The 25,671-nt window shown below is 48.7% G+C and overlaps 1 protein-coding gene and 1 long non-coding RNA gene across 6 annotated transcripts in view; one reads left to right on the top strand and one right to left on the bottom strand.

Moving 5' to 3' along the window:
• SYNRG (synergin gamma) overlaps positions 1-22,547 on the top strand; it is a 55,892-nt gene extending 33,345 nt beyond the window's left edge. For 4 of the 5 annotated variants that reach the window (XM_082200789.1, XM_082200788.1, XM_082200787.1 and 1 more), the window contains 8 exons: positions 7,081-7,674; positions 8,717-8,880; positions 10,146-10,199; positions 11,659-11,755; positions 12,203-12,351; positions 13,733-13,843; positions 14,699-14,734; positions 16,877-22,547. In XM_082200789.1, coding sequence (XP_082056915.1) covers positions 7,081-7,674; positions 8,717-8,880; positions 10,146-10,199; positions 11,659-11,755; positions 12,203-12,351; positions 13,733-13,843; positions 14,699-14,734; positions 16,877-17,008 — 1,337 coding nt within the window. In that variant the 3' untranslated portion in view covers positions 17,009-22,547. The remainder of the gene's footprint in view (positions 1-7,080; positions 7,675-8,716; positions 8,881-10,145; positions 10,200-11,658; positions 11,756-12,202; positions 12,352-13,732; positions 13,844-14,698; positions 14,735-16,876) is intronic. The other variant, XM_082200786.1, reaches the window with a different exon arrangement.
• LOC309519737 lies at positions 22,218-23,783 on the bottom strand. Its single transcript, XR_014213994.1, has 2 exons — positions 23,271-23,783; positions 22,218-22,830 (listed from the first exon to the last, which is right to left on the bottom strand). It is a non-coding gene; the product is annotated as an uncharacterized lncRNA (long non-coding RNA).
• Between the last annotated feature and the right edge of the window lie 1,888 nt (positions 23,784-25,671).

Below are 25,671 nucleotides of genomic sequence, written 5' to 3'. Positions count from 1 at the left end.
TTCTAGTGCCAACTCCAATGTATTCCTCTAAGGGGCCGGTTCAGTCCTAATGCTTCCTATGCCCTAACCTCAGTCATGGCTCAGCAATGGGTCACAGAGACTCCCTTCTGGCACTTGAGTTCCCACCATTCATAACCATGGTTCACTCTTACAGCTGCATCAAAGCTAACCATCCTTGCTGCCACTTAGAGTTGACGGCTAATCTCAGTTGGGAGTCAACCCTGATTAGCATTTCCCACGGTTAACTCTGTTGCAGCTGTAATGAGAGCTGCACAGCCCTTTTGCTCCTTCCTTTATGCAAGTGGAGAGATGAGCCGGGAACCTGCTGGCTTCCCCTTTATTTCCAGACTGAGAAATTATGGTTAATGGATGACACCCAGTGTGGGTTATTTCCAGAGTAAAGCTATTTAAAATCATGTCTGTTCATTTCAGCGGGTCTGCTCTCAGGTCTGACTTGGCTGTTTCACCCAAAGGCTTCCAGGCAACTTAGGATATGGAGCCTTGATTTGAAATTAGTTTCGGAATCCTGGCTTGTTTGGGAGCCCTTGACCAGAGTTTCCTGGTTTGTGTGTAACAAGAAACTGTGGTTAAGTGCAGCTGCGTGGCTTGTATCTTCACTTGGGATAAGGGAAGGGTGAAATGCGCAAAATGGCTGCATTCAGCTGTACGACCAGAGGGTGATCCCTTAAACATAGTAAAACGGCAGGAAGTATTACATCTGCTCTGGCCCAGACACTTTTTATTATTATTATTTGGTCCTTGTCTGAAGTCTCTTAGATCATTCTCTCAATTCTTGTTTGTTAAATCAACTTTTTTGTGCTCTGGCGTTTCCATATGCGTGTGATATGTTCTGAAGCATTTCAAGCTCTGAATTGATAATGTTCAAGTGTCTATATAACTTTATTTGAAGTTTACATACTTTAAGTAGACTTTTGATTCCTGTTGGTCTGTAAACTGAAATGTCAGAAAGGGACAGTATCCCTTTTATATATTTATTCCTTGATTTAGGAGAAATGGCTGGTCAGCCGTTGGGCACTTAACTTTGTGTTGTCTCCAGAAGGGGCTCCTCCACAAGAGAGGTTCCTGTCAAAAAAGTGAGCATGTATGTAGAACTGAATTTATCTGAATGTTTCAGTTTTGGCACAGCAAAGAGAAGGACCTAGGAATTTAGAGGCAGTGATGAGTTATAGTGACAAGAAGGGATGAATGTTAGGCCAGTTGTGGGGGGGGGGGGGAGATGTCAGAATCTGTCCCCTTTCAGCCAAATTGCCTTAACTTCTCTAGGTTGGGGTGAAGCAGAGAGACTTCTTTTCCAAATTCTTTCAAGGGGATACTGTCTCTTTAAACTTTGCTATATGATTCCTTGTGCAGAAGGCAGCCAATATGAAAAATGTGGCTAGATTTCAAAGGGGGGGGGGTTTAACCTCTGACAAGCTTTGAACTTTCTAAGCCCTTGCTGCATGTTAATTTCAACCAGGCTACTGCTGCTGCTTTCTTTGCCAAATTTTAACCCTTTCCCTCCCCTCCAATGCTCTTGTCAATTTGAATTGTTTGGTGTTGGGGTCTTTTTCTTTCCCAATCCTTCCCTGTCTTTGAATAATGCAGCCACGGCAAATACCCTCGCCTGCAAATTTAATGGAAGATTGCATAATTTCTTGAACCTGCAGGCCGATAGTCCTTCTTCCCTACCCCCACCACCACGCCCTGATGCTTATTGGGAGTAGGGGAGAGGAAAATTCATAAATTGAAATTGGGCCAGAGATCCCCCACTTTTTGCTGTCAGTTTTCCTCCCCCTCTGATACATTTATTTGAACTCGACATTTCCTTGTGTGAATGTGCCTTTTCGAATCTGCTTAGATATCTCTCTCTTCTGCAAAAAGACTGACCTGCATGCTTTGATTCTGATGACTGCCCTTTCGAGCTCCTGTATAGCGTTCTCTTTTGCGATCTGTAAGTCCTGCTGTGTTAAATAAATATTTATCTTGGCATATTTTGAAAGTCTGAGCATGTGTGGTTTTTCTTCCCCCTCCCCACTTTTTTAAAGCGTCCAGAAATGCATCTGGTTGCCATCAGCAAAAAAAAAGTTAAAAAATTTAAGCTCTTAAAAGTTTAAAGCAATCGTATCCCCTTCCACTTAAAACGTCTCTCTCTCTCTCTCTCTCTTAACATCTTCCAGAGGGGTAGCTGCATTAGTCTGTTGCTGCAAGAACAACAGAGTTATTACAACATAAGCTTTTGGGGACTAGACTGCACTTCATGAGATATGTGAAGTGAATTTATCGGTTTTCTGAGATAGCAATTATTATGTCATTCTTGCTGGCCATTCACAGAAGAGTTGTCGGTAACACAGACATCCTGACATTGGAAGCCAGTTAACACACATAGTGCGACAAACATGCATTGTTCTCAACATGCATTGTCCCCAAGCGATAGCATTAAACCTCTTGACAAATGGTTATGCAGCTGTTTCTCCTCTTTTTAGTGACTGTAAGGGCAGGGAGAGGTGGTGGCGGCAAAAGCCAGCCAGCCAGTCAAAGCAAGTACGCAAAGATGGACAAGAGCTCTGTTTGTGGCTGAGGGACACGTTGCTCAGGCTCAAGAGCTTGGGCACAGTTTCTAGGGCATTATAGGGCCAAGGATGACAATTCATGAAGGGTGATAGCTGTGTCCTCCCTCCCTGCTTAGACGCACAAGCCCTGCTGGATCTGCCCTGAACCTCCGGACAGTCATCTTCCTTGGAGATCCGCAAGTCGTAATGTTACGAGAGAGGGAGGAAAACTTTTCTCTGTCCACTTTCTCTCTGCCGTGCATATTTCTGCCATGCCACCTCTTGCTTGCCTTTTCGCTGTAAACAGGAGGAGTTGCACCATCCAGCCTTCCTTCACAAAACTATTGGGTTGCTGAAGCAAGGCATTCTGTCCCACTTGCCTCCCTGTGCCAACTCCATTTTCTCCCTTCCTTTCCAACTGGCACTCTGTGTTCTTTGGGTTCTGAGCATGTTTAGTCCTCATTGGTGTATATATATATATATATTTGGAGGGCTTTTGTGCCCCCTTAGGGTCTGTTTTCAAGATGTTGTCCTCCTCCTGCAAACCTCAGAGTTCTCCCATATCATAGTTCTCTGTGGCCCACTTCAGCTCCCGTTTTTCTGAAGCTCCAGTGTTCGCTACTAGAGATAACATCCTTCCCCTGCCCCCCAGCCAACTAGAGAGGGGGTTCCCATGAACGTACAGTGGTACCTCGGGTTACATATGCTTCAGGTTCAGACTCCGCTAACCCAGAAATAGTACCTTGGGTTAAGAACTTTGCTTCAGGATGAGAACAGAAATCGCACGGCAGCAGCGGGAGGCCCCATTAGCTAAAGTGGTGCTTCAGGTTAAGAACAGTTGCAGGTTAAGAATGGACCTCCGGAATGAATTAAGTACGTAACCAGAGCTATCACTGTAAGAATCTGCAGATGAAGGCTTCTTTCCAGGTATGGGGGAACATAAAAAGGGCTGCCTTACACCTAGTCTGACCGTTGGCTCCTCTAGCTTTTAGTATTGTTTACACTGACTCACAGCAGCTTTCCAGATCTTCTGGTAGGGGCCATTCCTAGCCCTACCTGGAGATGCCGAGGCTTGAACCTGGGACCTTGTGCATGCCGGGCAGTAGACACGGCGACTGTGTACACACTGCATGTCTAAAGCCCGTGACTTCCCCCAAAGAATCCTGGGAACTGAAGTTTGTTGAATCATAGCTCTGCGCAAGGTGAACTACAGTTCCCATGATCCTTGCCGGGAAAGCCATGTGCTTTGAACATCTAGTACGTGAACACAGCCTGTGAGTAACGATGAGATGTTACATAATCCACATCAAAAGCGAAACACAAGAATGTAAGGTTTGCAGGCAGTTGTGCTTCACGGTTTCTTCCCCTGGCTGTGTTGCCCCATACATCTTGGCCTGCTTTAATCCTTGTCCAAAGTGGCAGCGCTTTAACGGAGTTATTGCAGCTGTCCCACATATTTTAACAGCAGGTTTGCCATGTTAGCAAAGTAACCATGGACTCTTAAATATGCCTGCAGTAGTTAGAGGCAGCCAGCTGGGACTTGAAAGCAACCAGTCACAATGGCTTTGTCCTGCCACCACTGTTGGAGGCAGTATGCCCCTGAATGCCAGTTTGCAGGGAACTGCAAGTCGCTGTTGTGCTCAGTTCCTGCTTCCCGCCAGCATCTAGTTGGCCACAATGAGAACAGGAAGCCCTTCGCTTCCTCGTGGGCCCTTAGCCATGATGTCTACGTTTTATATCCAGATGCCAGGTATCGCAGGTGGGATGAGTTCTGCCATGCTCAGGTCCTGCTTTGTGGTTTCCCATTGAGGCCTCTGGTTGACTGCTATGGGAGCAGGATGCTGGGCCTCTGATCTGATCCAACAGGTGTGCTCTTATTTCCTTACAGCATTTGCTCCATTGACTAGGGTCGGAAAAGACTCTCATGGATCAGCACCATTTACCTGCGAGGGGGCAGGTAGGGCATTCCATGCATATTTTGTGGCTGTACCTGTGATCCGGCCTTAAGGCAGCCTGGTGCAGTTTCCAGAGGGGGGAAGATTTGAGGGCGATGACTGGATTATCCGCAAGGCCAACACACCAAAGAACTGAGTGGAGATGAGCTTTGCCAGGCGCGCTCAAGGAATTGTGGGGAAAGCTGGTAAAAGGGGCAGCTTTAAAAAGGGCCGCTTAGCGTTTCATTTAAAGTGGTTTAGTACCCCAAAGGAATCCAAGATGGCTAAGAATTTAAGAAAAAAACCATGCCTAACAACACCTGTGTTATTTGTTTCACGAGATTTATGCACCACTCCATTGTAAGAAAGCTTCAGAGAGGTTCACAAGAATAAAGCAACGGAATTGTCAGTAAAAAGAGTTGAAAACCATTATTTAAAATCTTCAGAGAATGCTAATATCAATTAAAAGCAGATTAAAACATGTCAACACTCTACATATCTGGGTAAAGGTAAAGGGACCCCTGACCATTAGGTCCAGTCATGACCGACTCTGGGGTTGTGGCCCTCATCTTGCTTTATTGGCCGAGGGAGCCGGCGTACAGCTTCCGGGTCATGTGGCCAGCATGATTAAGCCGCTTCTGGCGAACCAGAGCAGCGCACGGAAATGCCGTTTACCTTCCCGCCGGAGCAGTACCTATTTATCTACTTGCACTTTGACATGCTTTCAAACTGCTAGGTTGGCAGGAGCAGGGACCGAGCAAGGGGAGCTCATCCCATTGCGGGGATTCGAACCGCTGACCTTCTGATCAGCAAGTCCTAGGCTCTGTGGTTTAACCCACAGCGCCACCCGTGTCCCTTACATATCTGGGTAGTCTTGCCTAAACAGAAACATTTTCAGCAAGAGTACTGAAAAGAGTACAGCAAAGTGGCCTGCCTGATATCACTAGGCAGGGGAGCTCCAAAGTGAGGGTGCTGCCACACTATCAGGCATCCTTTCAACAAGGGCGATGACCAGCCCATTTAAAGCCACCAGGTTTTTGCTGGCCTCCTGAAATGGTAAAGTGGCCTTAGCCAACCTGGGTCCTGCCAGATGTTTTGGACTACAACTACCTAGGAATGGTGTGAGTTGTAGTCCAAAACATCCAGGTTGGGGGAAGGTTGCAGTATAGAGATGGCCTGGTGAGCCTCTGTTGGCAGAGCATTCCACAGGGTAGGTCCCGCTACAGAAACGAACTGTAGTTTGTGCCAGCTTCAGCCGCACACTAACCAGGTGAGTGTTGATGCCTTTGGGGATGTGTTCCAGGGTATGTGGGTAGAAACTTTATTCCCACCCACCACCCACTCCAGGTTTATAAGGCAGGGAAGCTCCTGTGAGCACTGCTCGTGTTTCAGCCCCGTTGCCAGAAATCCAGAATGAAACTTAAGTTTTAATGCAACATGAGCCTGCCAAGAGATAGCGATGGCTTTATAGGGGAGAAGAGACTATCAATCGCATCTAGTCCTGAGGGCTGTAGGCTGCTTCTAGTGTCAGAGGAAGTTTGTTTTAAAAGAAAACCCACACCTAGCATTTTGGCATCCGCAGGGTTGGGTTGTGGCTTTTCAGTAATAAGTCAAACATGTAAAGCAGTGGTGAGGAACATGTGGCCTTCAAGATATTGCTGCACTCAGCATCCCTGGTCTGCTCACCAGGTTGTCTTGGAGTCCAGCAACATCTGGGAGGGATCACACGTTCCCCATCCCCACCATAAACCTCTGCCCAGTCTTGTCTACTCTGACGGGCAGTGGGCCTCCAAAGTCTTGGGGCAGAGAAGCGTCCTTCCCAGATGCTGCTGAACCCTCAGCTCCCATCAACCCAGACTGGTCATGCTGTGGAAGGGCTGGTGTTCGTTGGAACTGGTGGGGCACACAGCAGGGAGCCCCAAATAGGTGAAGCCAGAGCCAGTGGGAGACAGGGCTAACTAATTCCAGTTTTGCCTCCACCCTCCTCCTCCCTGCTGAGTTGTACAAGGGTGGGCACTGAGGCTAAAGAGGAGGAATCTAATGGGCTCTGCGACACCGTGAACCAGCTGTATTTAAGAAGGAAGGCAGGTGAGGCCTGGCTGGAGGCAGACTGAGCTACGTGGGGCAATGCCCCATTTGCCTTAATGTACCAGCCTTCGCTGGTGTCCAGCAGCAACTGGAAGGCCACAGTGTCTCTCATTCCTGAAGCAAAATAAGAACAGCCTAGTGCTGTGTTGAAACGCAGTGGTTAGGAAAGCCTTCTAGAAAGGGTATGTCTTAGCTGTCTGCTGAAGGACAGGTAAAGATGGAGTCGGGCCAGCTTCCCTTGTTCTGTAGCTGTGGATTTACAAGAACAACAATCTTTGAGCCCTGATCTTTGAGCTCAGACACTGTACTTATGACGGCAGAGGATCATAGAGCAGGTTTCACTGGTCAGTAGGTACAGATGGGAGCTGCCAGTTCTTGACATACTCTGGTGTTCTCCAAAATGGCACCATCTTTGGATTTGACTTGTGTCACTGCTGAAAACACTGGTCACTAGTGCTTCTAATGGTTGGATCTTCTCCTTCTCTTTTTCTCTGTCTCTCCCTTTCTAGATCTCGATGACTTGAAAGGGACCACCTTTGGAAGCTTCATCAATGGCTCCACTCTGAGTGGCTTCCCAAGCTATGATTGGTCTGACAAAGACGACGCCTACCAAAGCAGGAAGTCCCTCCCCTTCCCCTTTCCTCCAGGAAGTGGCTCCTCCTTGGCCACCTCCATCCTCCAGAAGAAAGAGACTCTGTTTGGCAGCTCGGAGAACATCACCTTGACCACTGTTTCCAAAGTCACCACCTTTGCAAGTGAGGATGCTCTCCAAGACGTGAAGTTCTCACCTTTTGCTAACTTCAAAGAACCTGACCCTCAGTCTGCGGACCTGAGTGACGATGACGTTGAAGGCTTTGGGGAGTTTGCAAGGCCTTTGGCAGAGACATCTGGAAGCCCAGCTGTAGGCACGCCCCAAGAGGCTGACTCAGCTGGCCTCTCCGTAGAAGCAGCCAAAGAAGGCACAGACGACTTTGGAGAGTTTCAGAGCGAGAAGCCCAAAATCAGCAAATTTGACTTCTTACTGGCAACTTCCCAAGGGAAGGTGAAATCGAGTGAAGAAATGATCAAGAGTGAGCTTGCAACGTTCGACCTCTCTGTTCAAGGTGAGTGCCTACATTGGCCTCCAGTTGTTCTGGACTACAGCTCCCATCAGCCCCAGCCAGGGAAGGGACCTCGCTCCCTGCTAGAGCATCTGCTTTGCATGCAGAACATCCTGGAGAAGCAAGATGCAGAACTACATAAGCCTTTGTTCTGATTTCAGCAGAGCTGCTTTTTAGGAAAGTATTTGCAAACTACATTTGGCCTCTGATCTTCCTAGCCTGCATAGTATCAAGCAAATCTAACACTTTAGGGCAAGTAACTTGCTATTATTTTTAATTGAAGTTTTGATTTTCAAGGAGCTGAGTTCTACCTCGCTGTGCAACATTCATATTGACCTGGTTTGCACAGAACACAAAGCCATGGTTCGTTTAACAAACCATAACTCAGTCATGAGTTGTCCCACAGATGACCCAACAAACCGTGTCTTCTTTCTCCAAAGTTTGGTTTATTTTCTAGCTGCTATCACTCTTGCCTCATGTCTTTGTACCTTGGTTAGCATCTGGGGAGGGGCGGTCAAACAAAGCATGGTTAAGGAAGGGTGCTGGCTTCACATATAACACCAAACCATATTTAAAACAAACCAAACTTTGTAACACAGCAGCAAACCATGGCTTCAGGTCACGATTTTTTGGCAGTAAACAAACCATAGTAAAGCCACTGGGCAGGGTTCTCACATAATGCTAAGCCATGGTTTAATAAAACATAGTTGAACAAACTGTTGCTTAGTGTTACGTGTAAACGTACGTGTGAACGTAACACTCTTCTTTTTCATAGAATAATAAAATTGTAAAGTTAGAAGGGTCATCTAGTCCAACCCCCAGTAATGCAGGAATCTCAGCTAAATCATATGTGACAGATAGCCGGTTAACCTCTGCTTAAAAGCCTCCAAGGAAGGAGAGTCCACCACCTCTTTTGGGAGTCTGTTCCACTGCTGAACAGCTCTTACTATCAAAAAGTTCTTTTTGAGGTTCTTATTCTTACCACTCTGTTCAGAACTGGGGCATACACACAACCCTGACTTTCATGTGTTGTGTTTCTTTCCAGGATCTCACAAACGGAGCCTGAGTTTGGGCGACAGAGAGATCAGCCGCTCCTCGCCTTTGCCACCTCCGGAGCAGCCGTTTCGAGATCGGTCCAATACCCTCAGTGAGAAACCAGCCCTGCCCGTCATCCGAGACAAGTACAAAGATCTCACGGGGGAAGTGGAGGTAAGGAGAGATTGTCAGAGAGGAATTCCGGGAGGCCTATCCTCTTTTAGGGACCTGGGTGGCACTGTGGGTTAAACCACAGAGCCTAGGGTTTGCCGATCAGAAGGTCGGCGGTTCGAATCAGCTGACGGGGTGAACTCCCATTTCTCGGTCCCTGCTCCTGCCAACATAGCAGTTCGAAAGCACCTCAAAGCACAAGTAGATAAATAGGTACCACTCCGGCGGGAAGGTAAATGGTGTTTCAGTGCACTGCTCTGGTTTGCCAGACGCGGCTTAGTCATGCTGGCCACATGACCAGGAAGCTGTACGCCGGCTCCCTCGGCCTATAGAGCGAGATGAGCACCGCAACCCCAGAGTCGGTCACGACTGGACCTAATGGTCAGGGGTCCCTTTACCTTTACCTTATCCTCTTTTAACAGCTGAACATACGTGTAGGAATCACAGAATAGAATTTCCTGGACGTTACCACTAGAGACTGCAGGTGTGGTACGTTCTCAGACATTAGAAACAAAACTTTTTGCTTGTGGGGGAAAAAGATAATTACATTCTCCTCTTCCTGAGTTTTCTATACTAAGGGAGTTGTGTTTTAATAGAGAGGGAGCATATTGGAGTTGAGAGTTCCCCTTCTTTGCTGTGCAAAGTGGTAGAATCCCAGAAAGGACTATGCCACGATATTGCTGAATGTGTAGAATCATAGAATTCTAGAGTTGGAAGGTACCCCCTGAGGGCTGTCTAGCCCAGCCCCCTGCAATGTTATTTGGTGCTGGTGTGCGGATAGTGCTGCTTTGGAGCTTTTGATCCCTGCCATCCTGGTTAGAAATACAGAAACATAGGAAACTGCCTTATGCTGAGTCAGACCATTGGGTCCATCTAGATCAATACTGTCTGCACTGACTGGCAGCGGCTTTCCAGGGTTTCAGGCAAGGGGACCTTCCCACCCCTACCTGGAGATGCCAAGGATTGAACCTATGACCTTCTGCATGCAAAGCAAGGGCTATACCTCTGAGCTATGGGCCTTCCCCAAAGGATACTCTCCCCATCTTTCTGTGTCCTCCAACCAGTGTGGGCTTGGGTATATTACACTGATGGACCACTTCTCACTCTCCACTTGAAAAAGCACCTGCATCTTTCTGGGAGTTTTTCTTGATTTTTGCTACCTCTGTGTAGCAGGGGATGGGGATCACTTATAAGGCAGTCATTACTAGTTCTGATTTATTTGTTTATTTTTGAAAGCTGTGGAATTCTGCTTCTTCTTTTGCACCTAGGAAAGTGAGAGATATGCCTATGAATGGCAGAGATGTTTAGAAAGTGCTCTCCAGGTAAGTACGTCAAAATAACGTCCTTCTCCTTTGTATACCTCATGTGGGATGGTCACAGGTTTTGATACTGTGTGCATGCGCCAGCTCCTATGCATAAATGCACAGATAGAAAAGAGTTACTATCATTTAATTAGAAATACAGTACAGTGGTACCTCGGAAGTCAAACGGAGTCCGTTCCAGAAGTCTGTTCGACTTCCAAAACATTTGGAAACCAAGGCGTGGCTTCCGATTAGCTGCAGGAAGCTCCTGCAGCCAATCGGAAGCTGCGGAAGCTGCAACGGATGTTAGGGTTCCAAAGAACGTTCGCAAACCAGAACAATCACTTCCTGGTTTTTGACGTTCAGGAGCCAAAATGTTCGCCTGTCAAGGTGTTTGACTTCCAAGGTACAACTGTACATCTCACCGCAATGGGAAACCACCGTCTGCTGGGGTGGAGAGGAATAATTTATGTGTGAAATTGGATGGAGGATTAAATCTATAGATTAAAATTTAAACCACCTATCTCACATGTGTGGGAGAAATGCAAAAATAAGCAGGCTTTCTAGCAGAGGAAAACACTTGGATGTTTTGCAGCTTTCTGAAGCATAGGTATAAAGCAGTTATACAGTTTTTTATCCCTTTTTATTTGTGGTCTTCTGACCGCCTTCCTTTTCACTCCCATTGCAGAGAATGAAGCACCTGTCTTTTAGCAAGATAAACAAAAAGGTTTACTTACATTTCAATGCAGGCAGAAAATACAGCAAAGTAGTTTGCAGGAAAATATTTCTAATATTACACCAGAATAAAAATTGGTGGTCTCAAAATAGGGTGCCTGAGTCTGGAACCTCCAGAGACACATTTGCTTGTCTTGGAAGCAAGGTGAATGGAAACAGTCTCCTCAGAGGTGGAAGGAATTGTAAGGGGTTATATCCATTGTCACAGAATTCCTGCCCAGAGGAGGCACCAGAAGTGGCCACACAGAGTGAGGGTTCTGTCTAGGAAGTTTAAGGACTCTCTGTGTACTAACCCTGTTCTTGTCTAACAAAACATGCATTTGTGATTGGGCTGCAAACCTCTGGGTGGGGCCAGAGGCAACAGTGGGCGGAGCAACAAATGCAAATTTTTGCCTTTGTACAGTAGGCTAGTTTCTACACCCATTCCACACATCCCTCTTTCCTCCACCAACCAGACAAGCAAGAGGCATTGTCAGAGTTCAGGGACGCACTCCAGCCAGGCAAAACCACCTGGGTTGGGAAGCAGGGCTGCTGCAGGGGGTGGTCTGGGGAGGTTTCCAAGGGCCAGACGGCGAGACCTCCAGGGCCACATGCAACCTGAGGTTCCTCTTCTCTGGCATAATGTGAATGCACGTGATGTGGCAGATATTTTGGAGATAAGCAGGCCTGGGCTGGAGGCTCCCTGGAGATGCTGTGAACACCGTCCTGAGTTCAGCAGAACAAACAAACGTCTCTTGTGTGTTAGGTCATCAAGAAGGCAAACGACACCCTGAACGGAATCAGCAGCTCCTCCGTCTGCACCGAAGTGATCCACTCTGCACAAGGCATGGAGTACTTATTAGGTATGGATTTTACCGCATCTCGTGAAGATGGGGAATTAAAACAGGGAGCAAAGACACCCAACAGATCTGCTTAGGATGTGCCTCTTTTTTTTAAGCAGAAGGAGAAAAATATTTTCTCATTTCCTGAAATCTCATTTGCTTTTTTCTCCCCACCTCCATCTATCCTCTAGATTTCTCTGTGGTTGATGTGCTGTGTGAGTCTCTGATGCTCTTGTTTTATTTATTTATTAAAAAAAAAGTTTATAGACATCTATTTCAACAACAAAAATCAAAGTGGTTTGCAACTAAGTTACATAAAAGAATACAAGGGTGTGTGGCCCAGGGAGAATTCTGAGGGCCAGAGATAGAAGCTGGAGGGCCACATTCATTTTGGTTCCTCACCCCTGCCGCCTGAGAGTTGGCATGCCTCCTGTGACCCCTCCACCCTCACCTTTTGTCTCTCAACAGGGGTCGTCGAGGTTTATAGAGTCACAAAACGGGTAGAGCTGGGCATCAAAGCCACAGCCGTCTGTAGCGAGAAGCTCCAGCTACTACTGAAGGACATTGACAAAGTGTGGAACAACCTTATCAGTTTCATGTCACTTGCTGCTTTAACGGTAAGGCCTTTTGTGTGGTACGTCTCTTGTGGTGGCTCCACTTAGGCATATTTTGCTCTGCTCCCAGTGTTCAGACTCTGAGTGCCGTTGGAGATACGGATCGTTTAGATGTGCTTAATGCTTTTAGATTGCTGTAAATAATCTTTTGTTTCTTAATGGCTGTTTTATTTCTTAATTGTTTGCTGTGCTGAGCTGCTTTGGTTGTGTCAGGGGATGGTTAGCTGCTTGTGCTTAAAATTGTGCCCCTTCAGAGTTTGTGCGACCCCACAAACCTCTGTGTGTGACAGAGCTCCTCAGACATGTCTGCTCTAGTCACTAGTAGAGTCTGACAGTGGCTGTCTGCGGAAGCGCTTCCAGCAAAGAAGTTCCTTAACGGAAACGCGTCTCCTGGACTCACGACGTGGCAGCTTCCGGCGCAGCATGGGTCTCCCTGCAGTTGCTTCTGACACCTCCCCGCTATTTTCGCTCGAAGTGTCTCTCACCCCTTTCTCTCCCCTGCTGCTTCCTGCCTGGGCTGCTGCGTCTCTCTCAGCATTACTGAGATCCTCCTCCAGAGACCCCGCGCTCCCCCTGCTGGTCCCTGCTTTGGCTGTTGACTCTCTCCCAGTCTCTGGGAGCCTTACCACTTCCCTTTCCTCCGATGTCAGTTCCCTGACAGGTTGAAAACATGAGACAGAAATTTAATAATGATGGTGATGGTGATACAGCCAAGGCTAGATGGACAAATAGTAGACTGTGTTTCTGTGAACCAAGATAGCATGGAAGATAGAAGGTAGAGAACAGATTAGAACAGGGGTCAGCAAACATTTTCAGCAGGGGGCCGGTCCACTGTCCCTCAGACCTTGTTTGGGGCTGGACTATATTTGGGGGGGGAAATGATGCAAGAGCCCCACGAGCCCCAGTGGCTGCTTACCTGTGTCTTGGGAGTGGCAGGGGCTGGCGGTGGTGGCAGCAGTAGTGGGACAATGAGCAGCACGTGAAAGGGCTCCGGAGAGGGGCTGCTTAAATTGGTGGCCGCTCGAGCGCTGCTGCTGCTGGCACCAACAAAGCCCAGCTCCCTTCCACCTCTAGGCAGGGCGGGGAGAAGCCAGGAGGAGGGAGGGAGGAGGTGGCATCGCCACCATGTGAGGGAGGGGGAAAGAACGCGTGCACTGGCGATCCACATGGTGATTCCCGGACTGTCTGCGAGCCGGATCCAGAAGGCAATTGGACCTGATCTGGCCCGTGGGCTTTAGTTTGCCTACTCATGGGTTAGACGGTAGAAGGCAGCTTAGAAGAAGTTGGAAGCTAGAAGAGGCCATGGAAGATAACTTAGAACAAGGCAGAAGATAGCTTCTTATGAACAATATACTGATTCCTACCTCTGTTGTTCCTCCTACAGCCTGACGAAAACTCACTCGATTTTTCCTCCTGTATGCTTCGCCCGGGAATCAAAAACGCCCAAGAACTGGCTTGTGGGGTGTGCCTCTTGAATGTAAATTCTCGAAGCAAAGTAAGTAGAGGCTGTGTCGTTGTCGTTTTTTTACATCTCCCCACCTATCTCAACCCCTCTTTGCATTTGCTGCCTTCCACCCTTGCATTTGCTCCACTAATTTTAACAAGCGCCCGGAGCATCCAGCGACCCCATCGCAAGTAGCTTTTGTAGAAAGCCACATCGCGGGCAGAGCTGAGTTCCTTCCGAAACACCCTCTGCCGCCCATCCGAATGCATGTTGTTGCTGCTGCTGCTGCTTCCAGCTCGGGTGGAGACCCCAGGCAGCCTTAGTGGAGCCCGCAAAGTTGGGAAATAAGAGATACGAGTCCCTGGGCCTGTGTGGATCCACCCAGCAAGGCAACACAGTCTTCCTCAAATAAAAGTGTAGTGGCCTGCCAGATATGAGACTCAAACTCTTGTTAGCCCCAGCTGGCATGGCCAGCAGCCAGGAAGGACGAGAACTGCAGCTGGGCAACGTCCAGAGAATTTCAAGTTACCCGTCTTTGTTTCATAGGGCAAGAGTCAACACTGTGATGCCCTCCAGTGATGGGCATTGCAGTCTGACAGTACCTGTTGGGTCGCAGGTGTTCCCGATTACTTGTAACTTATTTCCTAGGCAACTGGAGGGTTGACTCTGGAGTCAGGAGTCCCCTGCAGCTGGCTTGGAACCTCTATCTTCTTTCTTCGTAAGAGACAAGCCCCACAGCCTTCAGAAACTCGGATTGTCAGTGGGATATATTGGAACAGCTCTAAAAACCCCGCTGTGTGGAGCGGGATGGGGACTCTTAAAACAGGACCGAGTTTGGTTGGCAGCCAGCTCCCCTCTTTTGGCAATTATGTTTTGACCCTTTTCTGGTTTCGACGTTGTTTTCAGAAAGAAGAGAAGCCTCCGGAGGAACCTCCTAGAGAAGTACGGACCTGTGAACGCTATATATATATATTTCCTTTTAATGTTTGCCCTAAGCAAGGTGGTAGTGGGGACCGTTGCCACCCTCCTCCGTTTGTCTCCAGTTAACAATTTCTGTGCCTCTCCCTCTCTCTAACCTCTCAATTTTAATCAACTAACTCGCACTCGAGTCCATTCCCCTAAAGGGCCTGGTTCAAACTGAATGCTTAGTGCAAGCCTGCAAGCCTGTGGGCCTTCCAGAAGGGAGACAAGTAGCTGCTTTGTTCCGTCCTCTGGTCGTGCTGCTGCCTGCTAAACCATGGTTTGGCCAAGCGTGTCATCTGAACCCAGTTTCATGGCTTGTCTCACTCTAGACAAACCACAAACTCTGATCAAAGTTAGTTCTATACTTCACCACTCGTGAGGGGATGAACGGCAAGCCGGGGTCCAGATGACGCGCTGAGCCTAAAGCTGGGACAGAGGAGGATCGAAGAAGGGACACTCTCCTCTCGGGGAGCCTGCATTCTTGCACATTCCCACTAATCCATGGTTTCGCTTAGTGCTGTGCACAAACCGAGTCTTTCTCGTGTCGGCATGCCTGTTGCTTTGTGAATAGATCTGCTTTTTTGTGGTGGTCTGTGTTGTGGTGAAAGAGTTGTCTGTGTCGTTGGCTCCTACCTATCTCGCCTTGCGTGTTTGTGGCAGGAGCGGCTTGTGCCGTCCACCCCCACTGTGCATGAAGATGTTAAAAACTTTTCAGGTTTTGATGGTTGGGGGGGGTCTGTGGGGGTCACCTTCTCTTTCAAGTTTGTGGGGGGGTCTAGTTCAGCCTGATGACTGCTTCTCCTAGCTCCTGCGTGTTGTTCAAGGTGTGTGTGATCCACGATTCTTCATAGGAGCAAAGACTAGCTGGGCTCCATCATTTGCAACGAATTAAGGGGCTTTACCCAAGGATATTTCATTTATTTTTATCCACACAAGTGGGTCTGTGCAAAGTTAGGGGTTGTTTTCAAAGCTGGTGTACAGTCACCTTATTATACTCCTACAGCTGTTTCTCACACGATTACATAGAATCTCTTAAAGTCATGGAAGTGCTTTGCATTCTGGATATCTGAGAGGTGAATAGCTGCGACTTCAGACCAGCGAGAAAACAAGTGCATTTCTTCCACTCCCCCAAAAGCAGCACTCTTCCCAAAGTACTCCACCTGTTTGCTCAGCCATTGACAAATCAGCCCTGGGGTGTTTGTGTGTGTGGGCTGCTTCCTTGAAAAGCGGCTTGCCAGCAACGCCCAAGTCGGAAACTGCTCTCAGGTGCATTTCAACTCCTTTGTGGTTTCCCACGCTAGATTTAAGCCGGCAAAACCTTGCAGTGTGTCCTCCTTGCCTCCTAATGGGAGTGCCCCTGGTTCAGGGTTCCGCCGTGCTTTCTCCCATGATATAATATCACACGATTTGGCAGGCCAGCTAGATTTCACATGAATTTTGGGGCAAGGGGAACATTCGCCTGCTGGGATGCAGCCATCCAAAAGGTCCCTTCTCTTTCTAGGAAGGGCAGGCAGTGCTTTTCAGTCCAAATTCTACCTTTGTACAGCAGCCCGGGATCTACATGCCATCTCTGCATCTAGGCAAGCGAGAGGCACAATCAAGGACACATTTGCAGCCAGGAAAGCAAGTGGTCTGGGTGTGAAGCAAGGCCAGTGAGGGGTGTGGCCTAGAGAGGGTCCTGAAGGCCAGGTAAAGAGGCTTAGAGGGCCACAGGCCTAAGGTTCCTCTCGCTCCTTGTCTTATAGCCTCCTGCCTTGCCTGAGATGGAAGGAGCACTGTACCATAAACGAACAAAATAGATTCTGCCTTCAACCAGCCTCTTTCTCTTCCCACTTCTTTAAAAGAGCTGTCTTTAAATGCTCTTTTCGATCGCACAAATTGGAGATTGAGGACCCTCTGTTGCTGGTTTATCCCAGAGCTGTGGCCATGGTTTGACGGCGATGGCTTGCGAGCTGTTAGGAAGCGCCACAAAGAGACTGAATGTGTTTGTTGGCTGTCAATGTGTGCCTGTGCGTCACCGGCATCCAGGCCTCTCTCCGTGGCGCAATGTTTCAGCACATGGGAGCATCCCGGTGGTTCCTAACTCTGCTGTTTGTTTGTTTCCCCTCTTCTTCCCCGCAGGCCTTTAACTCAGAAACGGACAATTTCAAACTTGCTTATGGAGGGCACCAGTATCACGCCAGCTGCGCCAACTTCTGGATCAACTGCGTTGAGCCCAAACCCCCGGGCCTCATTTTGCCTGACCTACTTTAAGCGGACTTTGTTCCTTCAGCTTCGGCTTGGTCTCGATAGGGGAAGAATACACTGGAGGGGCAATGGGGGTGGGGTGGGGAGGGCTGTCAGTAGATGTGGAAACTGTTCTGAGCTAGCGCTTAGGGCAGTCATCCCTAGGCTGGAGTGCTCCAGACGTTCTGGGCTACAGATCCATGGCCATGCTGGCTGCAGGCTGGGAGTTGTAGTCTGCTGCACCAGGACGTCTCCAGCTTGGGGGAAGACTGGGTTCAATGTGTATATATAAACCGTTTGTTTTTAGACTAGCTGTTCTCTTCCAAAAGGGTGAAAGCCACTATGTTTTTTAAATCTGCAAATTCCCTGTGATGGACTTCTCAAGCATTTGGAAATATCCACTGATTTGGGGGTAGGGTGGAGGCGTGGATTGCACTGAGGCACAAACTGTGTTTCTCGAGTAGCATTTGACCAGCACAGTCTGCCCTTCAAGTGCTGGCAAATTTCTTGTCTGCTTAATGAATGTGGAGGGATCTCTCCAGCCCCCTGCAAGTGATAACCTCTGTTTCAAGTTGCTTAGAGCCCCTAGGATGACAAAGTCAGAAGGAGACAGGGCTGGCTCGGGATCCTTGTTGGGTGGTTCTTGTTTTTTGAGCAAGGTCTTGAATAGTTTCTCACTTCTCACCTCCTATGTGCCTGGTGAGCTTCCAAAACCAGGTTTAAGTGCCAGGGGTCCCCTTCTCCCCACCTCCTTCCCCCTACCCCACCCCACTGACAAGGCACTCTTGGCCTTAAGCATGTCAGCTCAGAATTGCTTGCAGGTTTTCTCAGACAAAACTACCATTACTGAGTTTTGGGGCACAGACAGGAAACAATTGGGCAGATCCACGCCGTAGATTTCAAGCAAATCTGGTGCACACTTGAAGCACGTGACTTCCCCCAAGTAGACTGTGGTTTGTGAAGGGTGCTGAGCACTGTAGCGCTGCGAGGGGGAAGCTACAGTTCCCAGGATTCATTGGGGTGTGTAGTCGTGCGTTTTAAACGTGTGTTGGCTTCGCTTTAAATCTGCGAGTCTGCCCTTAAAGAAGGCCCCCCCCCCGGCACTTTGAAAGCAGCTGATCTTTACAACCTTAAGACCTCTCCCTAGAATGAATCAGCTGTCAAATTTGGCAGTGTGGAATAAAAATAGACATGCGGAATGGTGGAGGGCTCTCAAAGTGTGAAAATATGGGGGGGTTTCTTTTTGCTTCTTCTAAAGGGCATTACCACTGTTTGCGCCTCCATTAAGTTTGCAGAGAGAGTGAGAGCCTCCAAAGGGTATAACCAGGCTTGTATCGATTAAATGGCCGTTTCTCAAACACACCCTCTTTGTGGTACGATGACAATTTGAGGGTGGCTGGGGGAGGAGGCCTCTTTCCTCTTTTGAGCAAACGGGTCGTATCGTTTTGTGGCTTCGAGAGGGCAATGGTGCAGAGAACGCAGTGGAGCCAAATGGGCTTTTCTTTCTTTCCCCGTTCCCTTTCTTCAGTACCTCCAGACTGCAAACCACCTTGCTGAAACCGAAGGCGGGCGGGGAACTGTTTAATTAGGCTTAAACGAAGCAAGCAGCCTGATTATAGCATTAAACCAGGTATAGGCAAACTCGGCCCTCCGGATGTTTTGGGACTACAACTCCCATCATCCCTAGCTTACAGGACCAGTGGCCAGGGATGATGGGAGTTGTAGTCCCAAACATCTGGAGGGCCAGAGTTTATGCCTGCATTAAACAATCAATGCTCATGCCTCCCCTTTTTTTAGAGACTTGCCTGCTGTGAGCTTTTGATCTCTCCCTTCACTTGGATTGGCAACCTGATGCCGTTTCCCTTGGTTGGAGGTTGGTGGGGACTGGCCTAGTGATGCCCCATCTTCCAGTGTGCTGTGCTTCATGATCCACCACTGTTGAAGTTATTCCCCCATTCCCCCATTGGCAGTGCTTAGGACTGCAGGGTGGGGGACCTCCGGCCCACAGGCTGAATTAGGGGTCCCAGTTTCCCCTTCCCCAGAAACCCCACCTTTCCCACACCTGATGTATCATGTGGATTTCAGGTGTGGGGCAACCAAAGGTACAGCTGGGAGTTGGTTGCTACGTATGCCTGCTGTGAGCTTTTGATCTCTCCCAGCTTGTGGCCAGCTTGTTTATACATATCGCATTCTGGTGAGTTTCCTCTCTAGCTGAGGACCAGATCCGCCGACAGCACAGCCTGACAACTGGAGGCACAGTTTAGGTCTCCTTTAACAGTTGCAAAGAATTTCCAGCACATTCCAGCTTTTTCCCATCCTGATGCTTCAGAGAGGAGGGAAGTAGCCTGGCCATCAAATTTCTCCTGGCTTTAGAAATCTGAAAAGCACCGTAGGGCAGAGAGCAGGAGCTGCAGGAAGGAAACAGCTCGTCAGATGGTTATATATTCCCTTGGGTGTTTCGCTTCCATGGAACAATGAGCTGCCTCGTTTTGGGTGGATGCACCTTTTCAATCCAGTCTTGCGTGGTTGGCCAAACCGTAGTCAGGACTCCAGTGGGTTCAGTAAATAGCGGCTCATAAGGAAATTATCTTTTGGTGCCTTTAAGCACACCCAAAAAAGTAAGTATTTGGGAGTCATAAGTGCTAACGGGGTCAAACTTGGGGGTGTTGTCAGAAGACACTAAACTAGGCTCTCGCATCAGTGGCGCAGTGGGAAATTTAATATCTTGAGCACCAATGACAATGTGGCAAAAAGAGTAATCCACTTTATCTTTCATCCTGCATCTTTCCATAGAGAAAAGTGCACACTCTCCGCATAGTGCTTCCCTGGGAGAAGCAGCGTCCTCTGAACTTTCCCCTCTGGCATTCAGCTACTAAGACCCCACTGCAGGTCTTCTGTGGCTCAGGCGCATCAGCAAGCCTGACGTGCCTAAATTTGAACCATGGGAATGATCTCACGCATGTTGCTGAATCAGACCGATCTGCACATAACGGAGGAGTTGGGGGGTTTTTATTAGCAGTTCCAGTGAAACTAAGCAACGAAACCTCATCCCACAAGTTGTTGGAGAGCGTCAACCGCAAACCTGAGTATTCAGCACTGGGGGCAAAAGTGTGCCCCTCAACCAAGGAGGATGTCAATTTTTTACATGCTATTTTTTTCCTCCAGATTGCTCTTTAGCCTGTATTCAGATGGGCCGAGGATTGAGAGAGAGAAAGATCAGTCAGTGGGAAGCAAAGGCAGCTCTTCAGGTCTAATTACGGCAGAGCTTATTGAACTGTGCCTGTGTTTAAGGCTCACGACGGATCTGGGAAGGGAAAATAATCCTCTGGCTTCTGTTAGTCACAGTGCCTTGTATAGTCCACCAAAGGAACATTCGCGGAAAGGGGGAGAAAATAACAATACACAAACGAAATACCTTTCTTTGTGTTTTTGCTACGTGAGCAATGTTTGTTTGTTTTTCACTGATGAAGGCTGGTTGTGTTGAAGATGGAGGAGTCTAGAGTGGGCTTCTTCTGCTATAGCGTATCCAACTCATTTGGAAGACTGGCGTTGTGTTCATCCATCCCCTGCGCTGTGATCCTGTTAGCCAAGGGCCCCGGTGTCCTTGGAAACTGTATCCAAGGTTACGGTGTTTTTCCGAGGCTTCATTGTATAAGGTTCTGCTTCTCTCTGCCTTGCAGCCGTTCTTTGAGTGCGGGTTGGCAACTACGAGGAAGGTTTTCATGAGCTGGTCTTTCCATCTTTCTAGCCTTTTGACTTCATTTCTCTTTAAAAAAACAAAACAAAACCCACACATTTTCTTTCTTGGGTGAAGCAAAATGCTAACGGTTGTGCGTCCTTTTGTTCATTTCTAAATATACAGATGGGGGGGGGCTTTTGTTTTTGGCAGGGTGGGGTCTCTGCTTGTGAACTGTGTTCTGTCTTTTTGCATGCATCTTAGCTGCAGGTTTCCCTTTTCCTTAAACCTGTTTCAAAATGTATCACAGCCCTTGTGTGTGTGTCTGTCTGTTCCTTCCTTGACTGTGTTCCAGAAGCTCAGTCCCTTGAAAAATAGCTCTAAAGTCACAGCCACATGTTCAGAGCACGTGGCTTCCTGCAAAGAGTCCTGCAACTTCTAGTTTGCTGAGGATGCTGGGAATTGTAGCTCTGCGGTGTGAAAACTACAGATCCCATGATTCCTTGGGGGAAGCCGTGCCTCTTAAAGTGGTAGAAACACGCTATCAACATATGGTTTAGAAATGTCCATTGATGCGTTTGATGTTGAAAAGTGGGGCCAGGGGTGGAGAGTGAGGTTGGGCAGCAGAGCCCAAACATATGGTCAGGTCCATCCACGTTAGGGATGGGGTAAGTTGAGGTCCTCCATATGTCATTGGACTGCAGCTCCCCATCATCCCTGAACTTTGGGCATCCTGGTTGGTGGGAATTGTAAAGCCAAGAGAACCACAGGTAAATCAAGCAACTCAGAAGCCATATTTGTGCTTCAACAAGATGGCTTTATCCTGCCCAACACAGATTACCAGCCCTGCAGTCCAAGGCAGGCAAATAAGGCAATGGCATTCCACTGACAGCAGTAGCCCAGCGTGGTCTTTTGGATCATGTCAGGCAAAATGGGGGGTCTCCCTCCCCCCCCACAGCATCCACCACTGGGAGCTTCCGATATCCTGCTTTCTCTCCCTCTGTTGAGACGTGCAACCTTCAAAAAGGTGCCCACCCATTCAGTGTAGTACCTGGGCAGTCACCTGGGGAAGGATCTGATGCAGCTGAGTTGCCCACCCTGTAGAAAGTACAGCGCAGGAGCCAATATAGGGCCCCTACTCAGGGGGAAGTGAGTCACACTTAGTCCCCATTGAAATCAATGTGTCAGCATTAGCGAAAGGCAAATCCTTTTTATTCGGTCAATAATCTGCCTTGGATTGGGTCCATATTCACTAAAGGCTCTAGAAAACCCGGCAATTCTGCTTCCATTTCACGTTTCGGAGGAGGAGGTGCGGAGAACTGCTCTGCCACGGCAAACCAGGCCACAACTAATAAAGGGAATAAAATGAATTAAAACCCCATTCCGATCAAAACCCCATTCCGCGGATGCAGTCTGATTAATTGCATATCAGTGATTGGAGTGGCATAGCAAAATGATACCCCTTTCTGAAATTAAGATAAAATAAAGCTGCTGTTGTATTGCTACACTAACTTATATAGATGTACAGTATATGATTCCCCCCCCGGTATTTTTTTAAAAAATTGGTATTATTCAGCTCTTTGGATGGTACCCAAAAGGAGAGGCGACCCAGCTTTAAAAGGGCTGCTTCAGGAGGAGAGAGAGATCTTTTAACGTCTTGGCTGCCTCCAAAGTGGTTTTGTGGTTTACTCGACTGTGATCTAAGGTCTTGTTTTACTTTGCGGTGTGTGCTGTTGCCGATTTTATAAAAATAACCTTTTGAGAGAGAGTGAGAGTGGTCCTGTTTTTAATTCCCAGTGTCTGTTTGCTCTCGCAGTGGTGTACAAACTCATTTTATTGATCCCTGTGAAATTTCCTGATCTTCAATAAAGCGCTCTTGTTTTCTTTTTATTTCCTTTTACTTCCAAAAAAAAAGGTTATTTGAAGCTTAATAAAAATAAAAACGAACCTTCACTGATGCTCAGCTTATGTTTTTCATCCTGTTAGAGCTCACAGGCACTTAACCAAATGGACTGCCGGTAGTAGCAGGTTCAGGACACACCAGAGGGAAGAAGCTCTTCTGTACTGGTACCACTGGTTCCATCCAGCTCAGTATTGTTGACGCTGGCTGCAGCATTCAGGTGGGTTTATTTCCCCAGCCCTACCTGGAGATGCCAAGGATTGAACCTAGGACCTACTCAGTGGCGTAGCGTGGGGGGTGCCGGCCACACCGGGCGCAACATTTGGGGGCGCGCGTTTGGCCGGCCCCCCTGGAGGAAGCGGGAACCTCTCCAAGTCGCTGCGGGAGGAGGTCTCTCCGCCCCACCGCCAGCCTTCGGAAGGCTGCTCCGAAGCCTGGCGGCAGGAGGAGGTCTCTCCGCCCCACCGCCAGCCTTCGGAAGGCTCCACCGAAGCCTGGCGGTGGGGCGGAGAGACCTTCTCCCCGCGCCAGCCTTCGGATGGCTGTCCTGAAGACTTGTGGTGGGAGCAGTGGCGGTGCAGGGGGGGCCTGCCACACGGGCGCAACATCTGGGGGGGGCGCGGAAGAGACTCAAGTGCTAAAATCCACGGGTTAGGGGGCGCAAATTACTTGCCTTGCCCCGGGTGCTGAGAACCCACGCTACGCCACTGGACCTACTTGCCTGCAGTGCAGGTGCCCTACCACTGAATGGCAGCCCTAAATAAATCTAAGATTCTACTCCTCATGGTTCTGAAAGAGAGGGCTAATTGCAGACTGGCAGCAGGTTTCCATATGGTACTTTCCCAGCTGTACCTGGACATGTCAGGCACACGGTCTGTCTGCCACTGAGTTACAGCCCTTCACTGACATTCCCACAAGATGTTAAAGGAGAAAAGACTGTGGACGAATTGATGGAGGATAGATCTACCAGCCGTGATGAGGAAAGTGGAGACTCCAGCTGCAGAGGCAGTGTACCTCCAGAATACCTGGTGATGGGTCAAGCAACAGAGGAGGGACACTGTTTTCATGAACTCCCTAAAAGAATCTCGCTGGAAATGAGATGCTGGATTAGGTAGGCTTTGTTGACTCTGGGGTCCCAGATTGCTGGACTACAACTCCCATAAGCCTCAGCCAGGTGACTCCACTGATCAAGGCTGATGTAGTCCACCAGCATAAGGAGGAGAAGGAAGAAGGGGGAAACTCTGAATTGTATGAATCTTAGCACACATGATGATGCTTGATGATGATAGGAGAGAGAAACCACTGAAGTGTACAGATCAAAGGCAGGTGGTCCGGTTCCAGTGCAGAATTTCACTCTTAAGGTCACAACCATGCCATACGTTGAAAGCATTCTGGTATCATTTTAAAAGATGTGACTCCCCCACCCTGAAGAATCCTGGAAACTAGCTTGTCACAGAGCTAGGATTACCAGCACCCTCCGCAAACTACAGTCCCCAGGATTCTCTGGGGGAAGCTGTGACTTGAAGCAGTAAAAGAGGGCTTTAAATGCATGGTGTGGGTGTAACTTGAAGCCTAATCATACCAGGCATCTGCCTCAAAGGCTAAGTATTCCTGCTGTGATATACTCCTCACTCGAAGCCATAGCCCGAGGGCCAAATGTGGCCCTGGTGATACACCCCAGGACACACATCCTTCCCTTGCCACATCCATCAACAGCCCTGTTTTGAACCCTTGAGTGTTTTTCACTGGCTGGGAAGTGTCATAGAATCAGAGTTGGGAGGGACCCTAAGGATCATCTAACTCAATGCAAGAATGCAGCTGTCCCTTGCAGGAATCGAACCTGCAACCTTGGCATTGTCGGATATTGCTTCTTGCTTGTCTAGAGGGAAGGTGGAGAGAGTGTGTGTGTAGAAAATAGCCTCCTGTACAAACATTCACATCCATGGCACCGCCCACTTGCCTCTGTTATCTCCCTCTGTTGACATGTGGCCCCCCAGTAAGTTGTCCAGGAGGGAATCTGGTCCTTGCGTTGCTAAGTGTGCCTGTTGCAGGGCCAAGGGGCTGCTGCTAGGCCAGGAGCATCCCAAACCCTGAGATTTCAGGGCCCCAACCTGAAACCTAGTGGCAATCCCTAGTGATGGCACGGAGGTGGGCCCTGGAGGCAGAGGTTAATTGGGAGAGGGGAGCAGAGAAGGGCAGTGTCTGTGCTAACAATTTGCAGCCAGTTGCTGCCGGGCTTGAGCTTGCAAGCCTCATGCACAGTCTTCTTCATATTTCTTAATTAAATTTTGCCCATTTGGAGTCGCAAGCCTTGTGTGTGCCACTTGGAAGGGGCGAGGCAAAGCTGGAGACCCTGATCTGCAGCTCTGGCAACACTAGTAGAACCCTACTTTAAATGCTGGCTGGAAACAGAGGTGCTTTTTTCTAGTTTTCATCAGCTCTCAAGGACTATTTAGGCAGCCAGGCTTGATGCTGATTCGAAAGTACATTTAGAAACAGCTCTGCCAGCATGGGGATGAAAAGGTTCAGAGAGTGGCTTTTGAGCTTAGCAGCTGGTACTGCGCAAGTGTTGACAGCAGCAAGCAGGCTGATCTGCAGGAGGCGAGCCGAAGTGCGGGCCTCTTAGCGATTTTGCTTCTGGCAGATCTGACTTCTCCTTGTTAGCTTGACTATCTGGCATAGTAAACTGTGACCGTGATGAAGCTCCCGAAGCTCTGTCCATTTCCAATGTGACCTGTGTGCGGGTGCCTTCTGCAACCTGTTAACAACGTGCATTTGTGGTGGATTTATACTAGACTATCCACTCACGATTCTGCCTTCTAAGTTGTCCTCAGACCTGTGCAATGGGGTGGGGTGGGGGACAACCACTTGCCCTGGGCCTTGGAGGACTACGCTGGTTGGGGCGTCTTGGCAAGACTTCCCCTGTCGTGCTAAGAACAAGCCCCTGCTCCCTGGGCCTCAGGCAAGCTCTTCCTGTGACGCTTCCCCTATGTGACTGCAGTACTGGCACTGGAAGAGGCAGGCCACAATAAAAGTGGAACCACCCCCCATCTCACGGGATACTTGTGCTTTGGAAATCTGCAGGATTTCAGCAAGAAGCGATAGGGGCATGTA

This window comes from Podarcis vaucheri, assembly GCF_965113315.1.
Source record: "Podarcis vaucheri genome assembly, chromosome: 15".
In the NCBI taxonomy this organism is placed as follows: domain Eukaryota; kingdom Metazoa; phylum Chordata; class Lepidosauria; order Squamata; family Lacertidae; genus Podarcis; species Podarcis vaucheri.
Note: the sequence above shows the minus strand (reverse complement) of the source record. Positions and strands in the feature narration are given on the sequence as shown.